The sequence below is a fragment of the Peromyscus leucopus genome, chromosome 8b, assembly GCF_004664715.2.
Source record: "Peromyscus leucopus breed LL Stock chromosome 8b, UCI_PerLeu_2.1, whole genome shotgun sequence".
NCBI classification, from domain to species: domain Eukaryota; kingdom Metazoa; phylum Chordata; class Mammalia; order Rodentia; family Cricetidae; genus Peromyscus; species Peromyscus leucopus.
The window spans coordinates 54,781,995-54,809,533 of NC_051086.1; the positions used below are offsets into that span (position 1 = coordinate 54,781,995).

Sequence of the window (27,539 nt, forward strand, 5' to 3'; positions counted from 1 at the left end):
TATTGTTTTCTTATCACTGCTTGCCTTCTGAGTGATCCTACAACCCTAATATCTGCTCCCTACCCAGCTATTGTGTTTCATTTCCTATTGGCCCATAAGTGTTAATTTTCCTAACATGTCTCCAATGGGTAGGTTGTGAAAAGAACCTAACTGAATAGATGAATAATCAGGGATGGGGAGGTGATTCCCAGGCCATAGGAGCTCAGAATAAGACAGGAAGCCCTGGTAAAGAGCCTGATGTAAGCCAGAAACTTGAAAGATGGGCAGCACCAACCCACAAGGCTGGGAGAGAAGGAAGCAGTCCTCCCTCTGTGTTCTAGTAGCGGAAGACCTTTAGAGGGGTGGGGCTCTTTGTGGAGAACTGTCCTTGTCCATGTCAGAGACAGGGGGATAGAAATGAGTTCCAGCACACCTGAGATCATGTCTTCTGTATGTGAGAGGGAAGTTGCACCCATGAAATCTCAACAATATCACTGCCTCTACAAGTTCTGCACAATGACAACACCAGTTGTCATGATACTGTGGATGGGGGGAATCTCACAAGGCCCCAGTCACAGATAACAGCTGCTAGAGAGGAATAAAATCAGTCCTCCTCAGAAAGAACTCCATAACAGGTTATCCAGTCCCAAATGGTCAGCCTTAAAGATGCATACATGACCAACTCCAAATGGGGTCATCAGGTTGTATTAATATGTACATATGCATACATGTATGTATTCACACATATATTTAATAATAATATTTAAGAAGAATTCATGAATTAGAGAGAGAGTTTGTAGGCGGGTCACAAGTGGGCAGATAGAGGAAAAGAAATGATCTAAATACAGTACTCATACTCATGTTTAAAATTCTTAAAAAATGAATTTAAAAAAGAAAGAAATGATGACTTCCTTTCACAGATGTCCCTTCATCTGGCAATCATGATGCTGAGTCTGAACTCATCACATACCTGACTGTAGTCTCTGTCGCTTACGTGATTTTGGGCTATCATCCATTTCTTCTCTAACCCGCTTCTTAGTAGGATCCATCACACGTGGCTTCCTACACACAGACAAGTTCTTTCCCTCAGATGTCAGGAAAAACCAGAGAAATGGGAGTTGTGTACATGATATGCCCACATAAAATCTAAGTCATTTGAATTTGAACTCAAAATTATGATTCTTTTCTGGGTTGTATCTCTAAGAATGCCCCCATTATCCTGGGTGTCCATACCCCAGAACTGGGATCACATCAAACCTTCCTTTGCTCTAGTTTGAATGTGTATCCCAATGTTCATACATAGGAAGGATAATCCCCAAAGCCACAGTGCTGATGGGATGAAGGATAAGACACAGTGAGATCATGAGTGCTCTGCTATCACGAAGGTGTTAATATCATCATCACAGACATAGATTCCTGTGGCCTGACAGGACTTGTCACTAAAGCCACCTTGGCCTCTCACTCTCAGCCTTCCCAATTGCACAGTAGGATGGAACAGGAAGAAGGGCTCTTCTAGATGCAGGGTCCATGCCCTTACCCTTCCCTGTATCCAGAACTGCAAGAAATAATCTTAAGTTCTTTATGTTAAGTGCCCAGTGTCAGACATTGTGTTATAACTGCACAATACAAACTAATAATCACTCACCCTCAATGCTAATCACCTAGACAGTACCTTCTAGATCTCTCTCTTTTCTGTTCTCTACTCTCCCCCTCCACAGACTCCATCCTTGTCCTGGTATGGAGTGAGCAGTGTCCTGAACCTCTGCAGCATCCTCTGGCAGGCATCCCTGCTTCTGATCTGGTTCCTTCTAGCTCATTTTCTATGTGGTAGCCACCATAAAAAATGGGTAGAGATGCCCCTTCATAGCTGAGGTGCTAGAAAGCCTCTCATTTCCTCTGGGGAGAAACAGAAGGTTCTTAGGATGGGTCATAGTTCTTGCTGTGGTCTCTGTTCACCTCTGGATCCTCCTATGTCACCCTTTCCTGCTCAATGACCTCTAGACCAGTGGCTCTCAAATCACTATGCTCAAATGTCACCTGGACAGGCTGCTCAGTCAGAAAGCTCACTGAAGGAAGCTTCCCCACCTGAGATTCTGAGTCAGCAGGATGGAGTGGGTCCTGAGAACCTGCATTTCTGTGGAGCTCCCAGGTAATAGTGAGGCGGAGCAGATGGTCGCACACATGGTTTCCTGTCCCCGAGTAGAGCTGCTCTCTCTGCTTCCTTAGAACCTCTATGTCTGCCTGGAATTTTCTCCTTCTTTTCATCCCTCATTTCCCATCTTTGAGAGTTCACCTCAGCTCTCCTCAGCTTTCGATGAGATCAGACAGATGAGCACTGCACTAATATCCTTCCCAGGTACAATTATGTGACTGTGGAGGAACAAATGTCTCCTCCCTGATAGACTGAGGTCATGCCTGCCTTGTTCACTGATGTGCCCTCAGATCCCAAAATAGTGTATGAAACACAGTAGATCTGCAGGAATGTCTGTTTAATGAGTGGCTGACCCTCCTAAGTCTTTAGTACACCCTCCATTCGAGTGTGTCACAGCAGCTAGGAACTTGAGAACAGATGGGATTAATGGTCATGAATTAAATGTGCCAAAGTGGAAGAATATGGGGCTTCAGCACAATCTCTGGAGTGGAAGATGACTTTCCTGTCCTGTGGCTTCTCTTCAATCCCATAGTACAGTGTGTGTATGTGTGTGTGCACATGTGTCTGAGTATTGGGGTTGGGACAGTGATACACATCGTGGTTTTTTTTTCCTTAAGAGTCTTTCTGTCTGTGTCTTTCTCTCCTTGGTGTGGTGACTATTTTCATTTCATTTCACTATTTCATTGTGAACCCAGTGGTCTGGGTTCACTGCTGGCTACTCTTATCTACTATTATCACACTTGCTGTGCCAGAGGATTCACCACTAAATCAGCTTTTCATATTCTTTTTTTTCCAATTGAAGAAATTAAGAAGACATGTTATATGGTTCTATTTCTTAAGGTCATACAACTATTACACACACACACACACACACACACACACACACACACACACACACACACACTATCTCACTCTTGTTGCTGTGGTTCCTGGATCTCTGGATCTGTTTGTCTTTTCCATCATCTCAGGACCCTGTTCTCACCTCTCAGCTCTGGACCAGCCACATAGGGCCTGGGTAGACCTTTAGGAGTTCTGTGCCCACTCCTTACCATGTGCTGGAAATGAGCAGCTGTGGATTCTTTGCCTCCAGGGCCCTGAGCTTCATCATCACCTGGTCACTAAGAGGGGCCTGGTCCAGCCTGTAAGCACAAGAGGGGGATGTTTCTTCTGAGATCCACCACAGGATCATGAGGTCTCAGGGTCCAGAATTCTGGGCTCTGTTGTCCATAGATGGAGTCAGTGAGGAGCTGTATTATTCTTGGTCATTGTTGGTCAAAGGTTGGTCATTGTGCAGGGAAATTTGAAGCCAGGATGAGGACCTTTGGAATTTTCCAGAGCTGAAATAAGGGTCTTGACATTTATAGCCCCGTCCCCACAGGTCGGTCATTGGAGACAGACTGTCCTAGGGAAGGGAACATGGCCATAGATGAGGGGAGTCATATTAACAAGGGGCCATGGAGTAGCCATCAGCATTCTCAGTAGCTGGAGGTCATGGCCATATTCCCATGCTCCCTATCTGGGCAGTTCTTCAAAGTAAACACAAGGTGCTGGGATCACAGGTATTCTCCTTGAGGGAAAGAGCCTTGGTTCCATTCTCACCTCCCTCCCCCTTTCCTTTAGTGCTAAGCGATGAAGCATTTTCCTTACACAGCAGCCACTACCTTAGGTCTGCTGGTCCATTCTTATGACCTTCAAGTTCCAGGATTTCTGGGTGTTAGAGCAGTGACCTTCTCTGGGCTTTCACATTCTCGGTCCATAACCAGAGCTATATCACTCCCATCTGCCTATTGTGAGGCACAGACAAGGATGGAGGGGAAAGGGTCCTGTACCTGTGAGAGGCTGAGCAATGTCACACGCAGCAGACACCAGCTCTGAACAGGCTCTTCAGCCTGTGAGAAACAGTCATGGCTCAAAGCAGGCTGGGGAACAGAGGTTCCAAGCAGCTGGGCCAGTTTCAGCTCCCAGAGAGGTGGAAAGAAGACCCTTTCACTGCCCAACTGCTCCCATGCATTCAAACCAGAGAGCTGGAGAGATGGCTCAGTGGTTAAGAACACATACTGCTCTTCTAGAGGACCTGAGTTCAATTCCCAGAACCCACATCAGGCAGCTCATATCCACCTGTAACTCCAGTTCTGGGAGATTTTGACTCCTCTGGTCTCTGGGGGCAACTATACTCATACATACCAGTGGTTCTCAACCTGTGGTTTGCGACTTGTGTGTGGAGGTGTCTAATGACCCTCTCACAGAGGTTGCCTAAGAGTATTGGAAACATCAGATATTACAATTCATAACAGTAGCAAAATTATAGTTATAAAGTAAAGAAGAAATAATTTTATGGTTTGGGGTTGGCAAAACATGAGAAACTTATTAAAGTGTCACAGCACTAGGAGGCTTGAGAACCAGTGACATATATATACACATAAATAACATAATAATAACAATAATAGAGTTGAAGAAGGCTTGACAAAGGAAGTCTCGGGGAACAGGCCTGCTGGACTCCTGTTGCCTGGAAGAACCAGAAGACTCTGGGTACAGGGATCGGGAGCCTCTGTGGTTCTCTAGCCCATGAAGGGCACTGGCCAGCAACCTCTGGGAAGTTCACTAGAAACTGGCTGTGGGCTGTGCTGGGGAGGTGGAGGGACAGGAGAGGGAGAAGCTCAGAGACAGCATGAAGGGGCTGAGTGGAGGACCAGGGTCTCCAGGGCTCTAGTTTGGAGGCTTCTGAGCTTGTGTGATACTGTAGTTCAGGGGGAATGGCAGCATTTCTGGTACAGAGGACTGTCTCAGGGTGCTGTAGTGAAACATGGTGACTGTCTAGGCCTTTGCCTCTTTCTTTTCCAGAGCTTTCCCCAACTCTGCCTCTGTCTGGGCCCTGGCCTCGGCTTGGCCCACCCAAATCATACTTTTTCTTCAGGACTCAGAAAACCCTCCTGAGCCATTCAATAATGTGGAATCTCTCATAGCATGACATTCTCACAATACTGTTGACTCCACAGCATTCAGCAGAGCTTGTCAGTACAGAGTCATGTGCTGATGGGTGACCTATGTCTGTCTCTTTCCACATAGCTTCAGAGGGACAGAGCCACGTGTGTTTGTAATTGTATCCCTAGGGTCTGGATCAATGCTTACACATAGAAGTCCTGATGTGAATGCATGAATTCATGGATGAATAATTGCTGTGGATATCACTCTATATAAATAAAACACTGATGGCCAGTGACCAGGCAGGAAGTATAGGCAGGACAAAGAGAGAGGAGAATTGGGGAAACAGGAAGAAGGAGAGAGAGACACTACAGCCACCGCCAGGATAAGCAGCATGTAAAGACACCGGTAAGCCACCAGCCATGTGGAAAGGTATAGATTTATAGAAATGGGTTAATTTGAGATATAAGAACAGTTAGCAAGAAGCCTGCCACAGCCATACAATTTGTAAGCAATATAAGTCTCTGTGTTTACTTGGTTGGGTCTGAGCGGCTGTGGGACTGGCGGGTGACAAAGATTTGTCCTGCAGGGACAGGGAGGAAAACTCTAGCTACAAATAATTGAGGAAATCACTGTCCTGGCAAACCTGGGAGTCTTTCAGGATATATAGCCTTGCTAATACATGTGATTCCACGCTGCCCAGCTACCCACTTGGTATTATCTTTGTTTTTACATATGTACATTTTGTGTCATTACAATCTAAGAGGTGGGTGTGACATTTTATTTAATAGATGAGGAAACTGAGTTTTAAAAAAGACAATGACTTACCCAAGTCCCAGGGTAGTCGTGGCATGCCTGGCCAGGAGCCAGGCTGACTGTGCATTATCTGTCCCTTATCTTTTCTATGTCTTGTCATCTAATAATATACCTGTGTCCATCTGCCCAGAAGGAATCTTGGGGTCTTACTTACCACAGGATTCTGAGGTTGCAGTCTGGATTCCTGATCCCCTTACAAAGTTGCTTCACACCACGGTTGCCCAGGTCATTCAGCTGCAGGTCCAGCTCAGCCAGGCTGGAGCTGGCACTGAGCACTGAGGCCAGGTATGCACAGGAGATGGATGTGAGGCCACAGTTGACAAGGCTGCATGGGAGATGATCACCATCAGTTTCTCCAGGCTCACTGCTCTTGGGAACCCAGCTCCCGTCTCATTTTGTGAGCCCTGGCATGAGGTGCTACCAGTGTTTAGCTCTCTGGAGTGCCTTTTCTAGTCTAGATGGATAATTCCATGCTTCCCACAGCTGAGCTGCAGGAGCAATGGAGTGCAGGTTGGGGACCACTGCTCTGCTGTGATTTGCCCTGGCAGAGCTCCATGAGGCCCAGGACAGCTCCCAGGTATATTTCAAGAGCCATCTGAAGTGAAATTCACCAGCCATAGAATAGGGCGTGATCTCACTTGTTATGTGAAATCTTAGTAAAGATGGAGTCCATACAAACAGAGTAGAAGGCTGGTTACAAGGGCAGAGAGCAGGAGGGACTGGGAGACGCCATTCCCTGGGCCTGGAGCTTTCTTCCCTCCTGCTTCATTTAGCCTCTTACTCCGTGTTCTTGAGCTCTGCTGTAGCCACTTCCTTAGGAAGTTTGCTCCATTGCGGACCTCATGGGCCTCTTGTTATCAATAGCTAGTGGGGCTCCCTGCTGAATGTCAGTCTTTCATGATCCCCAAGAGTAGAAGCCATTTGATTATCATAACAAGTCTGGCCTCTGTTACTGGTGTGGTCAAGAACATTTGGTGAATATTTGAAGACTACTAAGTCTCACTCCAGACTCAGCTTTTGCTTTGCTCTCCTGCCATCCATCCTAGCATCAGGGGAGAACCCAAGCCAGACTCACCACAATGTCTTTAGGTGACATCCAGGGTACCTCAGGGTCTTACAAAGACTCTGCAGTGCACAGTTGTTCAGTGGGTTTCCACTTAGGTCCAGCTCCTTCAGGTTTCCTGTGAACTTAAGAGTGGAGAAGAGAATCTTCCAACTGTCATTAGTGATTGGGGTCCACCTGGACCTGAGGGGAAAGAGAAAGAGAAGGACATGAGGGATATAACTTGTGTGTTCACAGAGCCCCACACAGCAGATTAGGGTTCTCTCTTTCTGAGCACCAGGCCTCAATATGCCACCCCCAGGATTCACCAGCTTCTACATGCTCCTTTGCTCCAACGTTTTGATGCATGGTTCCTCATCCACATCCTTATAGCATGCTGTGTGTTCATTTTGTGTGTCTCTTTCTGACTCTAAGTGTCCCACAAGGTGTGAACAGGTGGCTAGCATCTTTTCTTTATAATCTACAATACCAACCACAGACCCTGGCACTAAAGGGGACCTTGGTAACTCAATCTCTTCCTTTCGATGAGAATATAACTGCTTTCTTTTGGAACAGAATTCTAGAATCTCATAAAAGAAAACTGGACAGAAGAAGAGGTTGAGATCAACTCTGTGGTGGGATGTTAAGCATGGTCATAAACGGTATTGTAGATGTGTTGGTCCATATGGTCCCTATATCTTTACAAGAGAAAGGGGAGAGGATGAATAGATAGAGAGAGATAAGTAGATAGGTAGAGACAGGGAGAGACAGAGATACACAGAGAGGACAGAGCAGGATAGACAGAAAGAGAAATCGACAGACATACATAGAGGTAAATGACAGACACAGAGACAGAGACAGAGAGAGAGACAGAGACACACACAGAGAGACAAGCAGGCAGACAGAGAAAGACAGAGAGGTAGAGAGAGAGAACCACCTTGAGTGGTAGTCCATTCCTTTAATGCCAGAAACCAAGCTTACAGAGGCAGGAGAACGGTGAATTTTAAATCAGGCTGAGCTCCAAACCACAAGGGCTTGGTGTGTGCAACATCTGATCCCTAACACTGTAAACAAAATCAAAATAAAACCACAAGTTCAAAAACACAGATTAAAGGTGGCCAACTTTGACTGAAACAAAAGTATAGGATTCTTTTATAACCAGAGATGTTAAGAAAAACCAAATACTAAACTTTGAAGGATGGTGTTTTTAAAAAAAATTATTTATTTTTTACTTTTTGTATGTGTGGAAGTTTGAATGTAACTGGCTCTCATAATCTTATAGGGCGTGGCACTATTAAGAGGTGTGGTTTTGTTGGAGTGGGTGTGGCTACCACACCAACTCCAGTGTCGTCCATGTGACATGAACAATTATGTCAATAATAGCGGACGGGAGATTCGTGTCCCACGGGACTAAGCTCCCTGGAGGTCCCTGGCAGAGTGCCCGTGTTATTCCTCCTTCTCGAAGGAGACATGCTTCACAGATCATGAGCTCTCTGGGCTATGGGTTCTGTATAACTGCTTTTCTGATAATGTTCTAATTAATCTATAAAACACAGCCAAAATTAATGAATGCTTGGGTTGTGAACTATGGAGGAAAGGGAAAGCTGGACATGGACCTTATTTAGATATAGCAGAATGAACTATTCCTTAAAGACCTCAAGCCTCAAGCCACTAGATAATAGAAAGTATAATAGTTCAGGCACTTCTAGGGAATGAACACTCACCCACTAGGAATCTTTAGGAATCCCAACTAAAGTGATTTATGGCAGAAAGCATTATCTCATAGGAGGCAGATGGTGGGCCCCTCTGTTGAGGAAGTTCAGCATGGAAAACTTAAGGACTACAACAAAACCCCTTCCTTTACAGGTGTAAAAGTACAAGAGTCCATATTCCAGCAGGTAAAAAGGTTTTATATTAGAAGAGATATATGGTAAAGAACTGAAGAAAGACTTAGGGAGGATCTGCAGCATCCAAATTGGCTAAATGGGTCATGAGAACCAGAAAAGTAAAAATGAATAATAAACTAGCGAGCAGCTGAGATAAAGATGAAGGACACAGCTGCAAGAAGCCTACACAAGTCTAGGAACTGTACTAAGTTTAAAAAACACAGACTGCTCTTTGGGTCATAAAGTTCTTGTGAGTGAAGGGATATGTCTAGCGCCGATTAATAATTATATGCTTACTGTTTTTAAAGATGATGTAATTGAATTATTGCCAACCTCTTGTTGTTCCTTGTATGACTTGATAGTTTTTTCTGTATATAAACTACTGATTTGCAGAAGTAAAATTGCAGCAGATTCAAACCACTTCTGAGTGTGTTGTCTGTCTGTCATTCACCGAATCCTTGCCTTCCTGACTACCCAAGCTCTGGTCCCCCTATGGTCGTGGTACCCCTGATGGGCCAGTCCATGGCATGTGGCCATGTTGGAGGAAATGTGTCACATGGGGGCAGACTTTGAGGTCTCCTTTGCTCAGGATACCACTGAGGATGTTAGTCAACTTCCGGCAGCCTGCACACTGCCATGCTCCCCACCACGATAATAAATGGACTGAACCTCTGAAACTGTAAGCGAGCTGAGCCATTTCAATTAAAAGTTTTCCTTATAAGAGTTGCTGTGGTCATTGCGTCTCTTTACAGCAATAAAAACCTGAACTAAGACAGTGTATGTTTGTACGCCTGCTTGTCTGTGTGTACTCTATGCATGTAGAAACTGGCAGAGGCTTGAAGCAGGGCATCAGATCTTCTGGGACTGTAGATAAAGGTGGTTGTGAGCCATCTGATGTGGTGCTGGGAAATATCCACACTCTCTGAAAGATCATCAGGTTCTCTTAAGGGTGGAACCACTCTCCCAGCCCCCAAAAGATGTTAGTTTTGATGCATGTTTAGTATTTATACTGACTGAAAGTGGAACTTCAGAATGTGCTATTCAAAAAAACATGAGGCACCATTATGAGCCACACACACACAGAAGCTGTTGCTCACTGTGGTGTTTTGAAAGAAAATGGCCCCCAAAGGGAGTGGAAATTTAAGGAGGTGTGGCCTTATTGGAGTAGATGTGGTCTTGCTGGAGGAAGTGTGTCACTGTGGAGGCAGGCTTTTAGGTCTCATATATGCTCAAGCCATGCACAGTGACACAGTTCTTCCAGTTGTCTGCATATCAACATGTAACATCTACCTCTCCAGTACAAGTAGAAGTTTGCCTGTACACTTCCTTGTCCCACCATGATGGTATGGATTGAATCTCTGAACTGTAAGTGAGTCACCACAATCAAATGTTTTCTTGTAAGAGTTGCTGTGGTCACGGTGTCTCTTTCCAACAATAGAAACTCTAACTAAGACACTCACCTGCCATTTTGGATTCTTTGACTTTGGCCAGCCTCCACCCCTGGTGGCCTAGTGTGCGAAGGCCTCCTTGCTGGTCTCCCTGCCTTGTCTGAATTTTCCCCTCAACTTTACTTTCTCACTAGCAGCTGAAGCCTCTCTCTCTCCCTTGGTGTGGTCCCCAGGCTCTTAAGGCCACTGTCCTTTGCAAGCAGGCTGCTGTTCTTGTTTCTCTCGCCCTATCTGGTCTCTGTCTCGGTATATACTCTGAATTCTTCTGAAGCCCCACAGCAGACCACTTCTACTTGCAACATCTGTATCAAGGTCATTCAAGGCTCACTTTTCTGTAACCTTAGACACTTAGAAACAACTTATACTGGCCAAGAACAGGAAAATGATCCAATTCACCAAGGTATTCTCCCTAGGCAATATCATAAGGCTATTCAGAATGATATTGTACTAGACCATTAGCAACCAGAGAAGACATCCTTGAGTCAGTAAGAAAATAAATGTGAATATAAGACAACAGAGATAGTGTGGCTTAATGTTCCCATATAAAAGTATATAGAGAAAATATTAAAGGGCATGTCACATTTTTACTTTCATGCTGTGGACCAAACCTAGGGACTTGGGCTATTAGGTATGGTGTTTTGAATGAGATGCTACCCAATCAATGTCATTTGAATGCTTGGCTCTTAATTGGTGGTACTCTTTGAGGAGGCTTGGGAGGTGTTGCTTTGTGGGAGAAAATATGTCAGTGGGGCAAGATTTAATATTTCAAAGCCTTGAGCCATTCAGAGGATACTCCATCTTCTTCCTGCTTGTCCTTCAAGAAATGAGCTATCAGATGCTGCTCCAGTTAACATCCTTTTCCTCTGCATGGTGGACCCCGATCCCTCTGGACCATAAGCCCAAATGAAGTCTTCTATAAGTTGTCTTGGCCATGGTGTTTTATCACAGCAACAGAAAATTAACCATTACACTAGGCAATTCCTCTATTGATGAGTTACATCCTTAGACTGTAATATTTTGAGACAGCCTCACACTATGTAGCCCAGGCTGGACTGGGACTTCTGACCTTTCCTTAGTCTTCTGAATTTGGGATGGCAGGCATGTACGACCAAGCTCAGCTATCCCAGTTCTTAATGCTGTCCTTAATTGAATTCTTGAGGATACTTGTTGTTCAAATTTCTAAAGGTCTTAATAGAAAAGCCATAGCCAGATATTGGAGCAAATGCTGAAAGATCAAAGAAATAAAGGAACAAGCCACTGCCACGTTTAGCCTCTAGGACTCCTCAGTCTGAAAAGCTTTTAGTTCCTGCTTCCTCACACCTTATATACCTTTCTCTGCCCATCTATTAAAGACATGTGTGTGCTTCCCAGTACTGGGATTAAAGGTGTGTGCCACCACTCTCTGGCTCTGTTTCCCTCCCAGACTGAATCAATCTCATGTAGTTCAGGGTGGCTTTGAGCTTACAGAGATCCAGATGGATTTCTGCCTCCTGAGTGCTAGGATTAAAGGTGTGTGCCACCACTGCCTGGCCTCTATGTTTAATCTAGTGGCTTGTTCTGTTCTCTGATCTTCAGGCAATTTTATTAGGGTACACAATATATCACCACATATACTAATTTTCATTGTTTTGATAATTGGTAAATCACACTCTTCTACAGCAGGCATGTTTTTATTGGTCCATTCTAGTCATATAAAGTGAGAGTCACTGAGACAACTTCCTACATGTAAGAAAGTTTGATCACATTTGTTCTTTTTGACCCGTTTCCCCTCATCTCTTCATCTTCTTCCTGTTCTCCAACCTTTGCTCTACTACTTTTGAGTTTTTCACATGGGTTCTTGCTTTGTTGTTAAAGTCCTCAACTCAAGAGCACTAGCATGTTCCTTATTATTGCAACAGTCATGCCCTAATTAGAGGAGTTCGCTGTCTTCTCTCCCAGTTTTGAAATCCCCGGGGCAGCAACTCTACGTCTCCTCTTGCAATTGATTGGTAGGGTGTGACATAAAATCAGCACTTAATGAATCATCTATAGAGGAGAGAAACATATATTGATACTGAGTCATCACTTCTGCACAGCGGTAGGAGACTCTGGAAGGGGAGGTCTACACTGCTGCTGGATTGGCAGGTAGTTAGGAAGCCTTCAGGCTGAGTGCCAGGCCCATGCAGCCTTCATTGACACATATAGGGAAGTAATCTGGACAGGAAAAATATAGGGACTCTCACATATACATATACATATACATATACATACACACACACACACACACACATATACCTTCTGAGGTGATGATAGAAAGACCTCAGTGCCAAGGTCATCTTTATGGGAATAGGGGATAGTGTCTGTAGGAGTTGAGTGAGCAGTCTCTCAGAGAGAAAGCATGGTAAGAGACAGCATGAGTCACTGTGCACCATTTGAACCTTGTGAAGGGTGAGGAAAATTTGAATCAGAGAAGTTAGGGGGTCCTTGCTGAGGCATAGGGAGAGATAAAAGCTCATAGCTCGTCACATAGTCAGGCACACAGAGGGAAGCAGAGAAAGATAATCAGATTTAGCAATTAGATGTTACTGATGACCTGTATCCTGCTGCCCTGGAACCAGCTAAGAGTGCTGCTGGTGTTCAGAACATGTGTGCTCATGGGATCTACAGGGAAGCTGGAGAGAGGACTGTGTCTGGATACTCACAGAACCATCCTTGGGGCCATCAGCCCTTTCTCCTGCTGCCCACCATGATTCAGCTGAAGCCTCTCCACATGGCAGCAGAACTTAATGCAGAAAGTGACCACCATGAGCTCCATGTCTGTCTGGACCAGCAGATGCTTCATGTTTGTCAGGAACCTTGGATGTAGCATATCCACTGGGGCATGCATCCTTGTTTCTTGATAATTTTCCATCACAAATGTCAGGAGCTCCTTATCCTGAATCTCATATAGACAATGGAGCAAACCCAGAGAATATGGTTGATGGTACAGGGCTTCCTCTAGGATGTGCCATTGCAGGTACAACCATGTCCTCCAAGGAAACCTGCAGGCAGAGATCTTCTGCATTTCTCCCATTCCCTTTTTACTTAAAAGACCAAATAGGAAGTGCAAAATGGGTGCATCAAACAGGTTCTGTCTTCCATACACTTCTATCAGTGTTTCCACAATTCTGTAGTTTTCCATATCACCATATCTATCCTCACTATCCACCAAGATGCAGGACATTGCTGCAAAGAACTCCTGGAGACACAAGTGGGCAAAGCTGTAACTCAGAGAGCTGGGCTGCTTTTGAATGACACCCACCTTCAGGAAATTGTCGATGACATCCTCAGACAACCCTTGCTGCTGGAGAGCTAATTCACTGAACAAGGTCCTTCTTGTACAGATTCCCTTAGCAGCCAGTGAGCAGAGCCTTCTGAGATGGGTCTCCAGGTACTCGGCTGGTATTGTCTGGGAAAGGTATTTCAGGCAGAGGGCTGTGGTGGTCCGTGAGGTCAGTGAGAGGTCTTCTCCCTGTTGCATCTGCTGCTTCAGGCAAGTGCAGACCAGCCAGGACACCCAGGGTACCACACACAGGGTCGAGAGCACTGGGTTTGATTTAACAAATCTAAAAGCTTTAATTGCTTCTCTTTTCTCTGTGAAATATTTGTAGATATATTTCTTCTGCCCAGACTCAGAGAAGCCCAGGACTTCCACCCAACGTGGCTGCCCCAAAGAAGGAATGAACTTCTGTAGGTCTGTGGTCCGAACTGTGAGCAACAAGGAAGCCTCAGGCAGGATGGATTTCCTCAGCAAACTGCCCAGCAGTGTTTGCACAGGCTGTGGCTGGCTCCAGTGCTGACAGAGCTCAGGATTCTGCTCCTTCAAGACCCATGCTGGCTCATCTATGCCATCCAGGATGAAGAGCAGCTTCTCGGGCTGAGATAGGATCTTCTTGATGGGAGCTGCAGGCACAGTCTGGTCTTTTGCTATGAGCTCAGCCAGACTCAGCTGCTTGCACTGGGCCAGCTCTCTGCAGCTGAGGTAGAAGACATGCTGGAAGCGATCCCTGTAGAGCTGGCCTTCCTCCCATGCTCTCCTCACCTGCCTGGCCAGCGTTGACTTCCCAATCCCAGCAGCCCCCTCTAATATGACTAATTGAGGCTCTTCCTGGGTATCTGGGTTTGGATAAAATAATTCTTGGATCTCAATCAGATGTCCCCTCTCCTCTGGTTTACTTTTACGCCATCTTTTCCACACCAAGGTGTCCCAGCCTCTTGGGTAAGATTTTTGTAGAAGTAATAGCTGTGTGAAATTTTGAAGCAAATCCTTGGTTTTCCAGGACGCAGTGTGGTAAAGATTCTCTCTTCCTTCATTCTGATGTATTTCTGAAATGAATCATAAATTAGGGAAGAAGGATGGAGCATAAGTGTCCACAGTAGAGTTGTTTCTCCTTTCATTCTTTCTTCTCATGCTCTCTTCCTTCGCCCTTCAACACCTGGATAAACTTAGACATCTGTCTAAGCTGTACGACAGACTGGCTGTGGGCACTGGGATATTCTGAACAGGGCAGTGCAAAGAATGTGAGATTTAGACTAGAAGGATCTCGTTCAAGTCTTCACTAGTCTAATTAATAATAATGCTGTACAATGTTCATTCACACTTTAGATATTTATTAATGTTTTACTCTGTGTCAGATCTGCTCTAGTGGTTGAGAATAAAGAGTGAGTTCACAGGTACAACTCTGTCCTCATTCAGTCTGAGATGATCCCATAGCTCCACTGTGCTTCAGCTTTCCCATCTGTAATTGGGGGCTGTGATCTCTACTGCAAGAGGCCATGGAGTACTGGGGAGATTATAGACATTGTAGCAATGTCTGCTCCTGAGAGATCACAATGGCCTCCACCATTGCAGTCCTGACAACATCATTCTGTAAGTTCTGAGATTGTGGGTCTGAAGGGATGATTTTGGGATGGTTAGAGTTCATGTTTCACGACATAGTCTTGGACCCCTCTCCCCAGGCCTTCCAGATATCATTGGTAACAACAAGCCTTGTTTGTGACTACTGTTTGGGTGTCTTTAGTTCACACTGAAACTCAGTTGACAGTATGGCACTAAGGGGACAAGGGTCTAATAAGGCACTAAGGTTTTAGAGCCATGGGGCAGGCCCCTTATTAGCTGACCAATACTTTTCTTCTAGGAATGGACAAGCTGTTGTGGGAAGGGCTTCCCTTTCTCTCCTGCAGGCCGCCTCTCGCCTGTATACTTTTTTTTCTTAAGCAGAGAAGTTGTAGTCTCTATTTTTGGACTTCAAACTCCAGAAGTGTAATTAAATATACAAGTTCTAAAAAAACAAACAAAAAACCAACCAACTAAACACACAAACAAAAAGGCCATTAAGCATGATTGTATAGTCCTGTAATTCATCACTCAGAAAACAGGCAAGAGAATCAGGAGTTCAGGGCCAGCTTTTCCATACGATGAGTTTGGAAACATCCTGGGCTGTAATCAGTCAGTCAGTCAATAATCAATTAATCAGTCAAACAATCAATCAAACAGAAATAACAAAATTTTCCCAGTCTCTGTTTCCTGTCCTGCCAATGGAAAACACAGGAACACACTTGCTCTTGATGTCACCTGCCCCACTGTTCACACAGCACACTTCGCTGGCTTCCTCCCTCCTGCCACACTCCCCCTTCCTCCAACCAGTGCATCTGAGGAGTCCTCTCTCCAGGTGGACCTGACCACAAATCTCATCTCAGCATCTTCTTTGGAAGGAACTCAAGATAAGACAGATAGGAGGATGCCCCATGGACCAGAATCCAATCCTCAGCACCTTCCAGTTTCGCAAAGTATAAGGCAGCTACCTGCCTGCCTTGGCCAAAGTACTGGAGAAAATTTGGTGAGAGCATATTATCACACAATTAGCCCTTGAGAGCCTGGCTTCAGGGGCCAACTTCCCTTGAAATCTGGATCTATAGATCTGTTCACATTGTCTTCTGTAGGACAACATCTAACATCTCCTGAGCATAGCATGCTGATCACTCATGTCTGTGGGCAAAGTCTGCCTTACTCAGGCCATGTCTTCCCAAGGTGCAAAGAAAGGGCTCAGCTCTTCCTCGGCTGTGCTCTCCAAGACCTCTCATCTGGGATGTATCTGCTACCATGCACACATCTAAGTCCTCTTCAGTTCTGCCACACTTAAAAACATCTGGGGCAGCAAGTTAATGAGTTTGACAAGAAAGCATGGGGACTGGAATTTGTTTCTCAAAATTCCCTGTACATGATGCATTTGCATTTTGGCCCCTGTTATTCCAGGCTTAGAAAGTTGAGTCAAGGGATCCACAGAGCAAGGTGTCCAGCTAGACTTGCTCCATGAACAAGTTCTGGGCATGGATGAGAGGCTCTGTCTCAATGAATACAGGAGAGCAACCAAGGAAGATTCCAGATATCAATTTAGGTACTCACAAGCACAAATTATAACCCCCCACATATGTATGCCCAAACACATGCAAAGATGCACACACACACACATGTATTCAAAACACACATATACATGTAGAAAGAAGAAAAGGACAATACAAAATCCACATAAAATTGATTGAATGGAAAATATTCTACTTAGTGAGGCAACCATGCCACATTTTTTCCTGTTATTTGTGGATTATATAACATATAATCATATATTATATGTATGATCCTTATATTTAGATTTGCATGTTTAATTTGACATTTTTAAAGTTTCTTTTAAGTTACATTTTGAGAATTAACTACATCTATACCATATTTACATCATTTCTACCCTTCTTAGTCTCCCCTCCAATTCCTCCTGTGTCCCCTTCTTTCCTCTCAAATTCTCCTTTTCTTCTCTAATGATTGTTACATCCATCCATACATCCATCCATCCATCCATGCATGCATGCATCCATCCATCCATACATGCATGCATGTACACACACATTCTGCTGAGTCTATTACATGTTGCTGTTGTGTATTTAATGTTGACCACTTGGGATTGGATAACCTTATCTCTGGAGAAGGCTAAGTCTCTCTCTCTATCTGTCTTTCTGTCTCTCTCTGTCTCTCTCTGTCTCTCTCTCTCTCTCTCTCTCTCTCTCAGCATCCATTAATTGCCTGTAGCTTTTCATTTAGAGGTGGGACCATGTGAGACTTATTTGGAGTGTTCCTAGAGATCAGGAAGCTATAATGAGCCCAATAGAGGAATAGGGTAAAAGGCCTGGAGGGGAGGAGACAGAGTAGAACCATTATGATTGAAAATGTTTAAGTGAGGTTTAAGTGGTTCAATGTTTAAGTGAGGATAGGGATTGTGTGACAGGGGAGAGGAGTGGGTGGTATGGGTAAACCAAAACTAACGATGTATAAATGATCCTATAGAACCACACCACTTTGTAAGCTAATCAAAAATATAACTTAGATAAATGTAGGAAAGTGAGCAATGGGTACACTGTGCTTTCCTCAGAAGACATGAGTTATTAAAGGCAAATCCCAATGCCAAGTATGGGGTACCTCTCTAAGAGTTACTGGTCAGGGAGGATGCAGAGACTCCAAAAGCAGCAAAGCCTGTTGCTGTTGCTCTTGGTGGTCTACCAGAACTAGAGTTAAGACCCCATTGCTGAAGACACAACATACTTTTGTTACAGGATTTAGAGACTCCAAGTTGGAACAGACATGAAACTTCTTCCATGCTGTGTAACTGTCATAGTACTAGGAAGTGCTATGAGGACACTGTGGGAAAAACATCAATGATACTACCAGATGGTGACCCTGGATGCTACAATACTGACATGCTAAGTGAGACAGACTCACAGATGCAATAATGACATGAAGGTTGTAGAGTAGTCATCTGCCTCATGATTAAACTTGAGGAATTTCTAATTAGATTTGAATTCCACAGCAGGGAATTCACATCTGTAAACCTGGTCTAAAGCTCATGGCTCAGGAGGTTATAGCCCCTAGGGAAAGACCTATTGCTATTTTTGCTAGATGAGCATAATGTTAATATGCTTTCTGAATAGTTATGCTTATACCCATAGATTACTGCTTCTCTCAACTGTCAGTGTTTGCTTTTGTGCAGGTCTGTGGGAGAAACAGGGTCACTCCAGGGTGAATTTTGGCTTAGAAACAGCAGGGAAGCCAGTTTCTGGTGAACTGATTACCATTGCTTTGCAAAAGACCGTTTTTTTTATGGTTATACAATTTACACCTTAACAAGTCAATTTCTGCATACCCAAACATCTTCCTGAATTTCCCTTTTACTATCACCAGAGGCATCTAGCTATACACAGGTTGCCTAGTGACCGAGCACACTTTCCCCCACCCTGCAGAAAAATGGCAGATAGCTTGGACAGATATGAGCCACAGGAAAAAAGAAGGCAATTTTATTTTCACCCATTGACCTAGCAACTTACAGATTCTTAACATTTTCTACCAATCATGTTTAAGACTATAGTGGAGCACATGAGATCCCTCTTCTTAGATATTACCCGAATTTAGCCTTTAGTTAATTCATTTCCCCATTGGTCACTTCCCTTTGAGGTTGCAAATGATAATTAACAATTACTGCCTCTCTATGTGATTCTTATCACTCCTTTTGACCCTGGTAGCCTGGCTTTGCATTGCTAAGGGAATACTACTTGTAAGTGTATATATACCTGGAACTTCCAGGGCATGAGAGGATGTAGAAGAGAAAAGAGAATGGAAGAACTAGATGGGTAAGAACTTGAGAGGAACAAGCTGAGATGGGGAAGAACTAGATTGAAGGGCTAGAAGAGAGTGCTAGAGGAATGAGATGGAAGATGAGGAAGAGCCAGATGGGGAAGAACAAGATGAGAGAGAAGGAGATGGGAGAGGAGCTGATATGGGAAAGAACTAGATGGATGAGAACCTAGAAGGGGAAGAACTAAAAGAAGAAATTAAGATATAACTTAGACAACAGATAAATGTAAGGAGAAACTGGGCAAGAAAGGAGCTAAAAATGAGAAAGAGTATAAGCTTGTAGAGAGAGAACTGACACAGAATAATAAAGTGTGTGGACTAGGGAGTTTCGTGTGCATAGATTCATTTCTTTTCTTCAAAGATTAATTATCAGCTGGTTGTAGATTCTTCCTGGACCCTGAGAGGGGACTATCAAGGGGCTAGATCCCCATAGTCCCCAACAGAAGTAAATCCAATAATTGATAAATTGGATCACAAGACACAAAAAAAGTTATGTATAGCAAAGTAAACAACATCAAAAGAAGGGACAAACTACTTCCCAGTTAACATCTAGCAGTAGATTAGTAACCAAAATAAACATGGAACTCAGAAACCTAAATTCCAAGGAAATGACCCATTTATAAGATGTACCATAGGAGTAGCCAGAGAATTCTCAATGTTGGAAATACACACAGCTAGGGAACACTTATCTATTAGGAAAATGCAGGTTAAAACTTACTGGGAGGCCCTGCCGGTCAGAGGGTCTACCATGGCCTGACAGCTCTCTAGGCTCAACAACATGGATGATTTCATGCCCTCCCCCCATGCCTGAGGCAGAAGGTGTCTGACCTCTTTTGGAGACTATCTTTAGGCCTGAATGCCTGACTTATCTGTAGTGTGACCCTGGATGCAGTTCCCCCTGCTACCCATATGGTAATTAGACATTGACTAGGAACATTACAACAGGACTGTGCTTCCACATGTGATAACCAAGACTTGTACTCAGAGCTTTATAATAGGAGTGTGTGCTGTTTAATGCAAATTAGGTGGTTCTTGAGCTACTGTCCCCAATCCTATATATCCCCTATACTCTGGAATAAAGCTGAGCTGATTCACTGAAGTTATCTCCTGGAAGGCTTTCTCTGTCATGGTCACAGGCTGTACAAAGTTATCTGTTGTTGCTTCTGCCCCTTGTCCTCATTGACTGGTGGCCAATAGGCCTCAGGAAAAAAGGAGACCCCCCCCCATAATATTTACTTGTGAATCCATCTCATTCCTTGAGAATGTTCAATATCAAGGAAACAAATGATAACAAATGATGGAGTGGATGTGGGGATAGAGGAATGTTTACACAGTGGCTGTGAGACTGAAAACTAATGCAGCCACTGTGTAAATAAATCTGGAGGCTTCTTAAGAATTAGAACTGCTATATAACCCACCTTTACCACTCAAATTAATATATCCATTAGAATTTATATTCTACTATGGAGACATTTGCACAACCATGCTCATTGAAGTTCAGTTCACAGAAGCTTGGAAATGAAATCAGCCTAGATATCCATCAACAGATGATTAGATAATGAATGTTTGACACGTATATACTGTGGAATTTTATTCAGGTATGAAGACATTAAGAAAGGTAAGTATATAAAATAGGAAAAATATTGAGCAAGATAATCCAGCCCCAAAGGAAAACACCACATCTCTCACATGTAGTTTCTGTCCTGGAGTCTCTAGTTTTGTGGTGTTAACATGGTGTGCCCTGGTAACCAGAACACTAGAAATGGGGCAGGGCTTTAGGGAGGAAAGGAAGACAGTAATGACATGATGAGAATAAGGGAAGAGAGGGAATGCTGGGGGCAGAAATGTGTTAAGTGGAAGAGGTGTGGGGGATAGAGGAGATGACAGAGTGGGCAGGATGTTGTATTAAAAGTCACAAGGAAACTTACATTTATTAATTCAATATAATAACATAAAAGAGTTTGAATTCAAGACACCCTATGTAGTAGAATATTATTTTAAGGTGTTACTTTGGTTTATGTTGCATTTGTTTAACTCTGTGAATCTGTGTTACTTTGCCTGTCTAAACCACCTAATGGTCTATTGAAGAACTGAACAGCCAATAGCAAGGCAGGAGAAAGGATAGGTGGGCTGGCAGGCAGAGAGAATATATAGAGGATAAATCTGGGAGGAAAAGATCTAGCAGCTGGAGAAGGAAGAGGACTCCAGGGGCCAGCCACCTAGCTATACAAAAGCCATGGAGTAAGAGTAAAATTTACAGAAGTAAGAAAACAGGAAAAGCCCAGAGGCAAAAGGTAGATGGGATAAGTTAAGTTAAGAAAAGCTGGCTAGAAGCTAAAGCAAGCTAAGGCTGGGCATTCATAAAATTAACCATAAACCTCCATGTGAGTTATTTATTTGGGAGGTTGGTGGTGCCCCCCCCAAAGACATAAAAACAACAACCCTATGAGACTTGAATTGGGAGGTCTTAGAAGTAGTGAGTTTCAAAACAAAAACCCATGGCTAGGTGTGGGATACCTCCATAGAAGCTGTTGGGACATGGAAGTTCAAGACAATATAAGTTCATATTACTCTTCTTGGTTCCTCATCAGAACTAGTAGATAAAACCTTATCTGGAATAAAGTGATACAGAGAGTCCAAACATCTTGGATACATGTATAGAGAATTCAAGCTGGAACTGAGTTGAAAGCTTCCTTTCTGTGGATAGGGTTTCATAGTGTTAATGCAGGATGCTGAGGAAGACAAGGGCTCAACAACAGTCTATCCCAGGTGTGTACTCTGGGATCTTTTTTCTTTTGTATTTATTCTTCTCTCATATATTACATTCTTACTGCACTTCCCCTTCTTACTCTCTAACTCCAAGTCTCTCCTCCTTTCCCTCCCCCTGCCCCAGATCCACTCTTCCTTCATTTCCCTTCAGAAAAGTGCAGGCCTCCCAGGGATATCAACCAAATATGGCATAACAAGTTACAAGAAGACTAAGTACATTTCCTCATATTTAGGCTGGATGAGGCAACTCAGTAGGAGGAAAAGAGTGCAAAAGCAGGGAAAAAAGTCAGAGACAGTGCTGTGGGATGTTCTATATGTTAAATGTGTTGCTCTGACTGGTTAATAAATAAAACACTGATTGGCCAGTAGCCAGGCAGGAAGTATAGGTGGGACAAGGAGAGAGGAGACTTCTGGGAGGAGGAAAGCTGAAACAGAAACACTGTCAGCTGCCACAATGAGAAGTAGATATTAAGATACCAGTAAGCCATGAGCCATGTGGCAACTGATTAATAGAAATGGGTTGATTTAAGATATAAGAACAGTTAGCAAGAAGCCTGCCATGGCCATACAGTTTATAAGTAATATAAGTCTCTGTGTGTTTACTTGGTTGGGTCTGAGCAGCTGTGGGACTGGCAGGTGAGAGAGATTTGTCCTGACCGTGGGCCAGGCAGGACTTGAGAAAACTCCAGCTCCAAAATAGCCTCCACTCCTACTGTTAGTACTCTCACAAGAACACTAAGCTGCTCAAACAAAACATATATGCAGAGAACCTAGACTGGACCCATACTGGCTCCCTGAGTATCAGTTCATTTTCTGTGAACCCCTATGATCCCTGGTTAGTTGATTCTGTGGTCTATATTCTATAAGCAACCTGCTATGCTACGTGGTCCCACTGCTGCAATAGTGATATAATTATAAGGGAAGCAATCAGTAACTCCCTAATTATATTTCAGGTCCACTCTACAAAATAGAATCCATCCCAAATATTATAAAACTGGTAAACCAAACAAACACAGATCTGAGGAGGTCTTAGGGCCTTGAGAGAAGCTACTATTGTTGCTAAGCTAAATGGGCATAGTATCAATGACCTTCTAAATATCTATGCTTATGCCATAGAGAAAAGCTACTTTCAGCTTTCATTAGAAAAGCTTCTCTTTGCTGTGAATGGAGGTGAATGCAGATACCTATGTATGGTGATATTCTACTTGTACTAAAATGCAACTTTATTTATTAATATACAAATAAAATCACATCTCAGTACAAATAAAATATCACCATATTGGCTCTGTGTTTCTTATTTAGTAAGACTGTTCATCTACACCTATGGCTGTACAGGATACTGAGAATAAGGGATGGCTGAATAGTCATTTTTATAAGTAGATATTTATACCACCTGCTTAAGGCTCAAGGAAAATTGTAGAAGAGGAAGTGGAAAGAACTTTGTTGTAGAATATTATTTTAAGGTGTGTTACTTTTGTTTATGTTGCTTTTGTTTAACTGTGTGAAGCTATGTGATTTGGCCTGTCTAAAACACATGATGGTCTAATGAAGAACTAAATGGCCAATAGCAAGGCAGAAGAAAGGGAAAGGATATGTGAAGCTGGCAGGCAGAGAGAATAAGTAGAAGGAGAAAACTGGGAAGAAAGAGCTACAAAAAAAGTAGCTAGAGAAGGAGGAGGACTTCAGGGACCAGACAACCAGCTACATAGCAAGCCATGGAGTAATAAAAAAGGAAGGTATACAGGAATATAAAAGGAAAAGCCCAGAGGCAAAAGGTAACTGGGATGATTAAAGTTAAAGAAAGCTGGCAAGAAACAAGCCAGGCTAAGGCCAGACATTTATATTTAAGAATAGACCTCGGTGTGTGATTTACTTGGGAGCTGTGTGACAGGCCACCCAAAAGAGCAAAAACAAACAACAACAGAATGTAGCAACAGAAGATATGAAAAAGGCTGGGAAGTGCTGTCTTCTAAGCATGACATGGCTATCACAATCATGAACTCATAGCACCTGCATCTACCACCTCTGGACCCACATAAGTTGGGCCTGCCCATCAGCCAGCTAGACATGGGGAAGCAGCTCCCAGGGACAGTACCACTTACTGCTAAACTATTGACAGATAATAGATGATGGGGACAAGGGATGTATACACTCTGTCTGTATGCCTGCTGGTGAGCTCATTAAACTCTACTGAATAGTGTAAAACCCATGGATGCACAGATGGTTCCAGTTTGTGTGAGACACAAAGAAAAACTTTATAAATGTGGAGAAGAGCTTTGGAGAAAAGAAGAGGGGCTGGTAGGAGTAGAAGAGAGATAAGGTTTTTTGTAGGGAGAGTGACTAAAATGAATTATATGCATCTAAAATCTGTTAAAAAATAAAATTTGTTATAATTATGGATAAATTTAAGATTGAGTATCACATATTGGCAAAATCCCTTCATTTTAAAGCTGAGTTATTATGTGAACTGGAGCCAGCTGCTTTGTGCTTCTCAAAATCTGTCTCTTCAAGCAGAGGCAGAAATCAGGATACAGGACTGAGAAAATGGGTCTTAGGGTATATGGTGGGTAGGATAAGGTGTGTTTCCTGGAAAATTATTATGTGTTGAAGGATTAGTCCCGCAGCAACAATCAGAGGTGACTGGTCATGAGGACTGTGATTTTATGAAATCATATACTAATGAACTCATAATTGTGTGAGTAGTAAGTATGGTAGTGGAAACTATATAAGAATGTATAGCTGGAGGAAGTAGGTCACTGGGGCCATGTCCTGGAAGAGAATAACTTGCATGAATTTTTTCCCTTCTCCTCTTCTTTCCTCTTTTCCTCTTCCTATCCTTTCCTCCACCTCTTCCTCCTCCTCTTCTCTTCTCCTGCTCCTCTTCTCCTAGCATCCTCCTCTTCTCCCCTCATCTCTCTCCCTCTCCTTGCCCCCACTCTGCTTTGGAGCTAGTAGGTAAAAAGTCTTTTCTTTCACAAGCTCCCATTACATGATATCCTGTGTCACCTCAGGATCAAAGAGATGGAGGCAGCTCTATGGACTGAAACTTGATTCTAAGACTATGAATCAAAACAAACCTTTATTCTTAAGTTGTTTATCTCTTGTATTTTGTCACTATTGGGAAAGCTAACTAACAAAGCATTAGAGATTAAACTGTGGTCAGAACACCTGTTATGGATCGAGCAGAGGTCACAAAACTAATCAACTATTTTGTGTTACAAGAAACAATGACAACACACCTCCCCCATTCATTGCCTTTCTTCTATGTTTGGGGTCTCTGGCCTTAAACTAATTTTACCTGGTTTCAGCAGGGCTTTCCATATGAGATTCTTATATTTCTTGTCTCTGATTTTCAGCTTAATCCCTGAACCCATGTGGCCAACGTAGATTTCAGAGAAGAGCTGGGATTCCCCGGGGCTCCGGTAGCACAGCTCTAGTTCCTGAAGAGAGAAAGAATTACTGTGTAAGAGTGAACTACACATCCTGTGAAGGAGGGCTGTCTCCACCCCCATACTTTCTTGATCTTGCATACCATATTAGACACTGGCTATCTTTTGCATGAGGTAACCCACAGACTTTGAACACACATCTTTACTCAGAAGGTTAAGGACCTAGATGGGACCCCATCATGCTGTTCTTTTCTCATCACTCTGACAAAAACCTGACAGGAGGCAACTCAAGTAAGGGTTTGTATTGTTGTTTAGTACCATGGTGGGAAATGCATGGAAGCTGGGGCTTCATTCTTGGTGTCAGGGCTCATTATGTCCCAGAGGACAGCAGCAAATCAGCAGTCTAGGATAAGTATCAGGGCATGGCTATAAGCCTCAAGACCTGACACTAATGACATGCTTTTGATAGCCAGGGCTCACATATTTGTTTCTACAAACTCTCAAAATACTACCACTAGCTGGGTTCCAAGTTTTTAAACATAGGTGTCTATAAGAGACATTTCAAATTCAAATCCTTAACATCTATGGATGAGTGAGAGTTCATCCTGAAAGTCCTGCTCACACAGTATAAGCTAGGTATTGCTCTCTCTATATTTAGCTGGAATCTCCCCTGTGCCATATTGAATCTAATTCCTCAATTTTCAAGGCTCAATCTACATTCCTGTGTGATCCCTTAAATAGCCTTCCACCTAACTGTGATGTATTCTTGCTCATCCCAATCATAATTGCTTTCTATCCAATCTCAGTTTGCTGCAAAGCCTTGCAACTTTCCCCATAGGTTTCTCCAAGCCTGTCACCTGACCTTGAAGAGTAACAAATACTTGGATGCTCACCTTTGGGATGATTTCCAGTTTCTTGGAACAAGACACAATGTAGCGGGAGCCAATGTACAGAGAGTCTACTGGGGGTGGCTTGTTTATTCGAATAAATTGGGACATCTTTTCTTCATCATTAATGGCCTAGGGAACATTGTAGACAGTGATTTACCTAGATTTCTGGGCCATAACGTCTGGTCTGAATAAGGTGAGATAGTATATCAGTACAATTGTTGGGATAAGGGTGCTGATACCTTTAAGCCACTTTAATACCTTGTGGTCTATAGCTAGAGTTTTCCTGCCTTGCCCACAGTCAGGACAAATCTCTGTCACCCGCCAGTTCCACAGCCGCTCAGACCCAACCAAGTAAGCACAGAGACTTATATTGCTTACAAACTGTATGGCCATGGCAGGCTTCTTGCTAACTGTTTTTATAGCTTAAATTAATCCATTTCCATAAATCTATACCTTGCCACATGGCTTGTGGCTTACCGGAGTCTTCACATGGTGCTTGTCATGGCAGCGGCTGGCAGTGTCTCCTTTTGCCTTCCTGTTCTTTCTTTTCTCCTCTCTGTTAGTCCCACCTATACTTCCTGCCTAGCCACTGGCCAATCAGTGTTTTATTTATTGACCAATTAGAGCAACAGATTTGACATACAGACCATCCCACAGCAGTGGTCTGTAACATAGATATCTGTTGACTTATTGGCCCCTTTCATGTTCATTGTGGGACCAGGGTCACTGCCACAGAAGAAGGGAGTTGGCTGCAGATTGTGCATGGAGAATTCCCATCCTTCTGATGGGTGGAAAGGAGCTATAGAAGGCTGTTCAGAAATTAGTAAATGGGCATCAAAGGTAGTTCAGGGACTGTGGTGTGAGGTATCCAAGAAGAGAGCAGAATTATGCACACACACCAGGGATTTCCTTATAGAACTGCATCCCAACTCTGAGTTGAGAATCTCTCCAAGGGGTTTACTATTTGCATCTCAAGTTTTCTCTCAGCCCACCCTGCCCCCACTTTTGTAATCCTCAGCATCACCTTCCGAATGGTACAGTCATTAGGGACCAGGTAAAGGTGAAATGTCACTTTCTTGAGATTGAGGTGATAGTAGATCAATGTGGTGGCAGTGATGGGGATGAAGTGCCTGACAGCAGAAATCATTCTCATTAGAACTCCCATTGGGGAGAAGCTTGGGTTTTCCAGCACTGCAAAACGCTGCTCCACCCTGGATGGCGTTTCTAGGACTATCCCATGTTCTTGAAAATGGGCCACACGGAACAAGGAAATGTTCACCTGTCCCTCTGTGAAGGAAAAGATTCAAGAGATATAGAGTTAGTATTTCCATTGATCCATGCTTGGCTGGGAAAATAGCTCCCTATGACTTAGAATGATTGTGGTGATTTGAATGAGAATGGCCCCCTATATTTGGTGGAACTGTTTGGGAAGCATTAGGAGGTATGGCCTTGTTGGGGGAGCTGTGTCACTGGTGGGCTTTGAGGTTTTCAAAAGCTCATGCTTTTATCATTCTTTTTCTCTCTCTCCTACTTGTGGATCAGGATGTAAGCTCT

The 27,539-nt window shown here is 43.5% G+C and overlaps 1 protein-coding gene across 1 annotated transcript in view; it reads right to left on the reverse strand.

Moving 5' to 3' along the window:
• LOC114706363 overlaps positions 1-27,539 on the reverse strand; it is a 117,090-nt gene that overhangs the window by 17,744 nt on the left and 71,807 nt on the right. Inside the window, 8 exon segments of the mRNA XM_037201053.1 lie at positions 950-1,041; positions 3,181-3,270; positions 6,024-6,194; positions 6,945-7,115; positions 12,927-14,589; positions 25,005-25,146; positions 25,989-26,114; positions 27,010-27,272. Of these exon segments, the coding sequence (XP_037056948.1) occupies positions 950-1,041; positions 3,181-3,270; positions 6,024-6,194; positions 6,945-7,115; positions 12,927-14,589; positions 25,005-25,146; positions 25,989-26,114; positions 27,010-27,272 (2,718 nt within the window).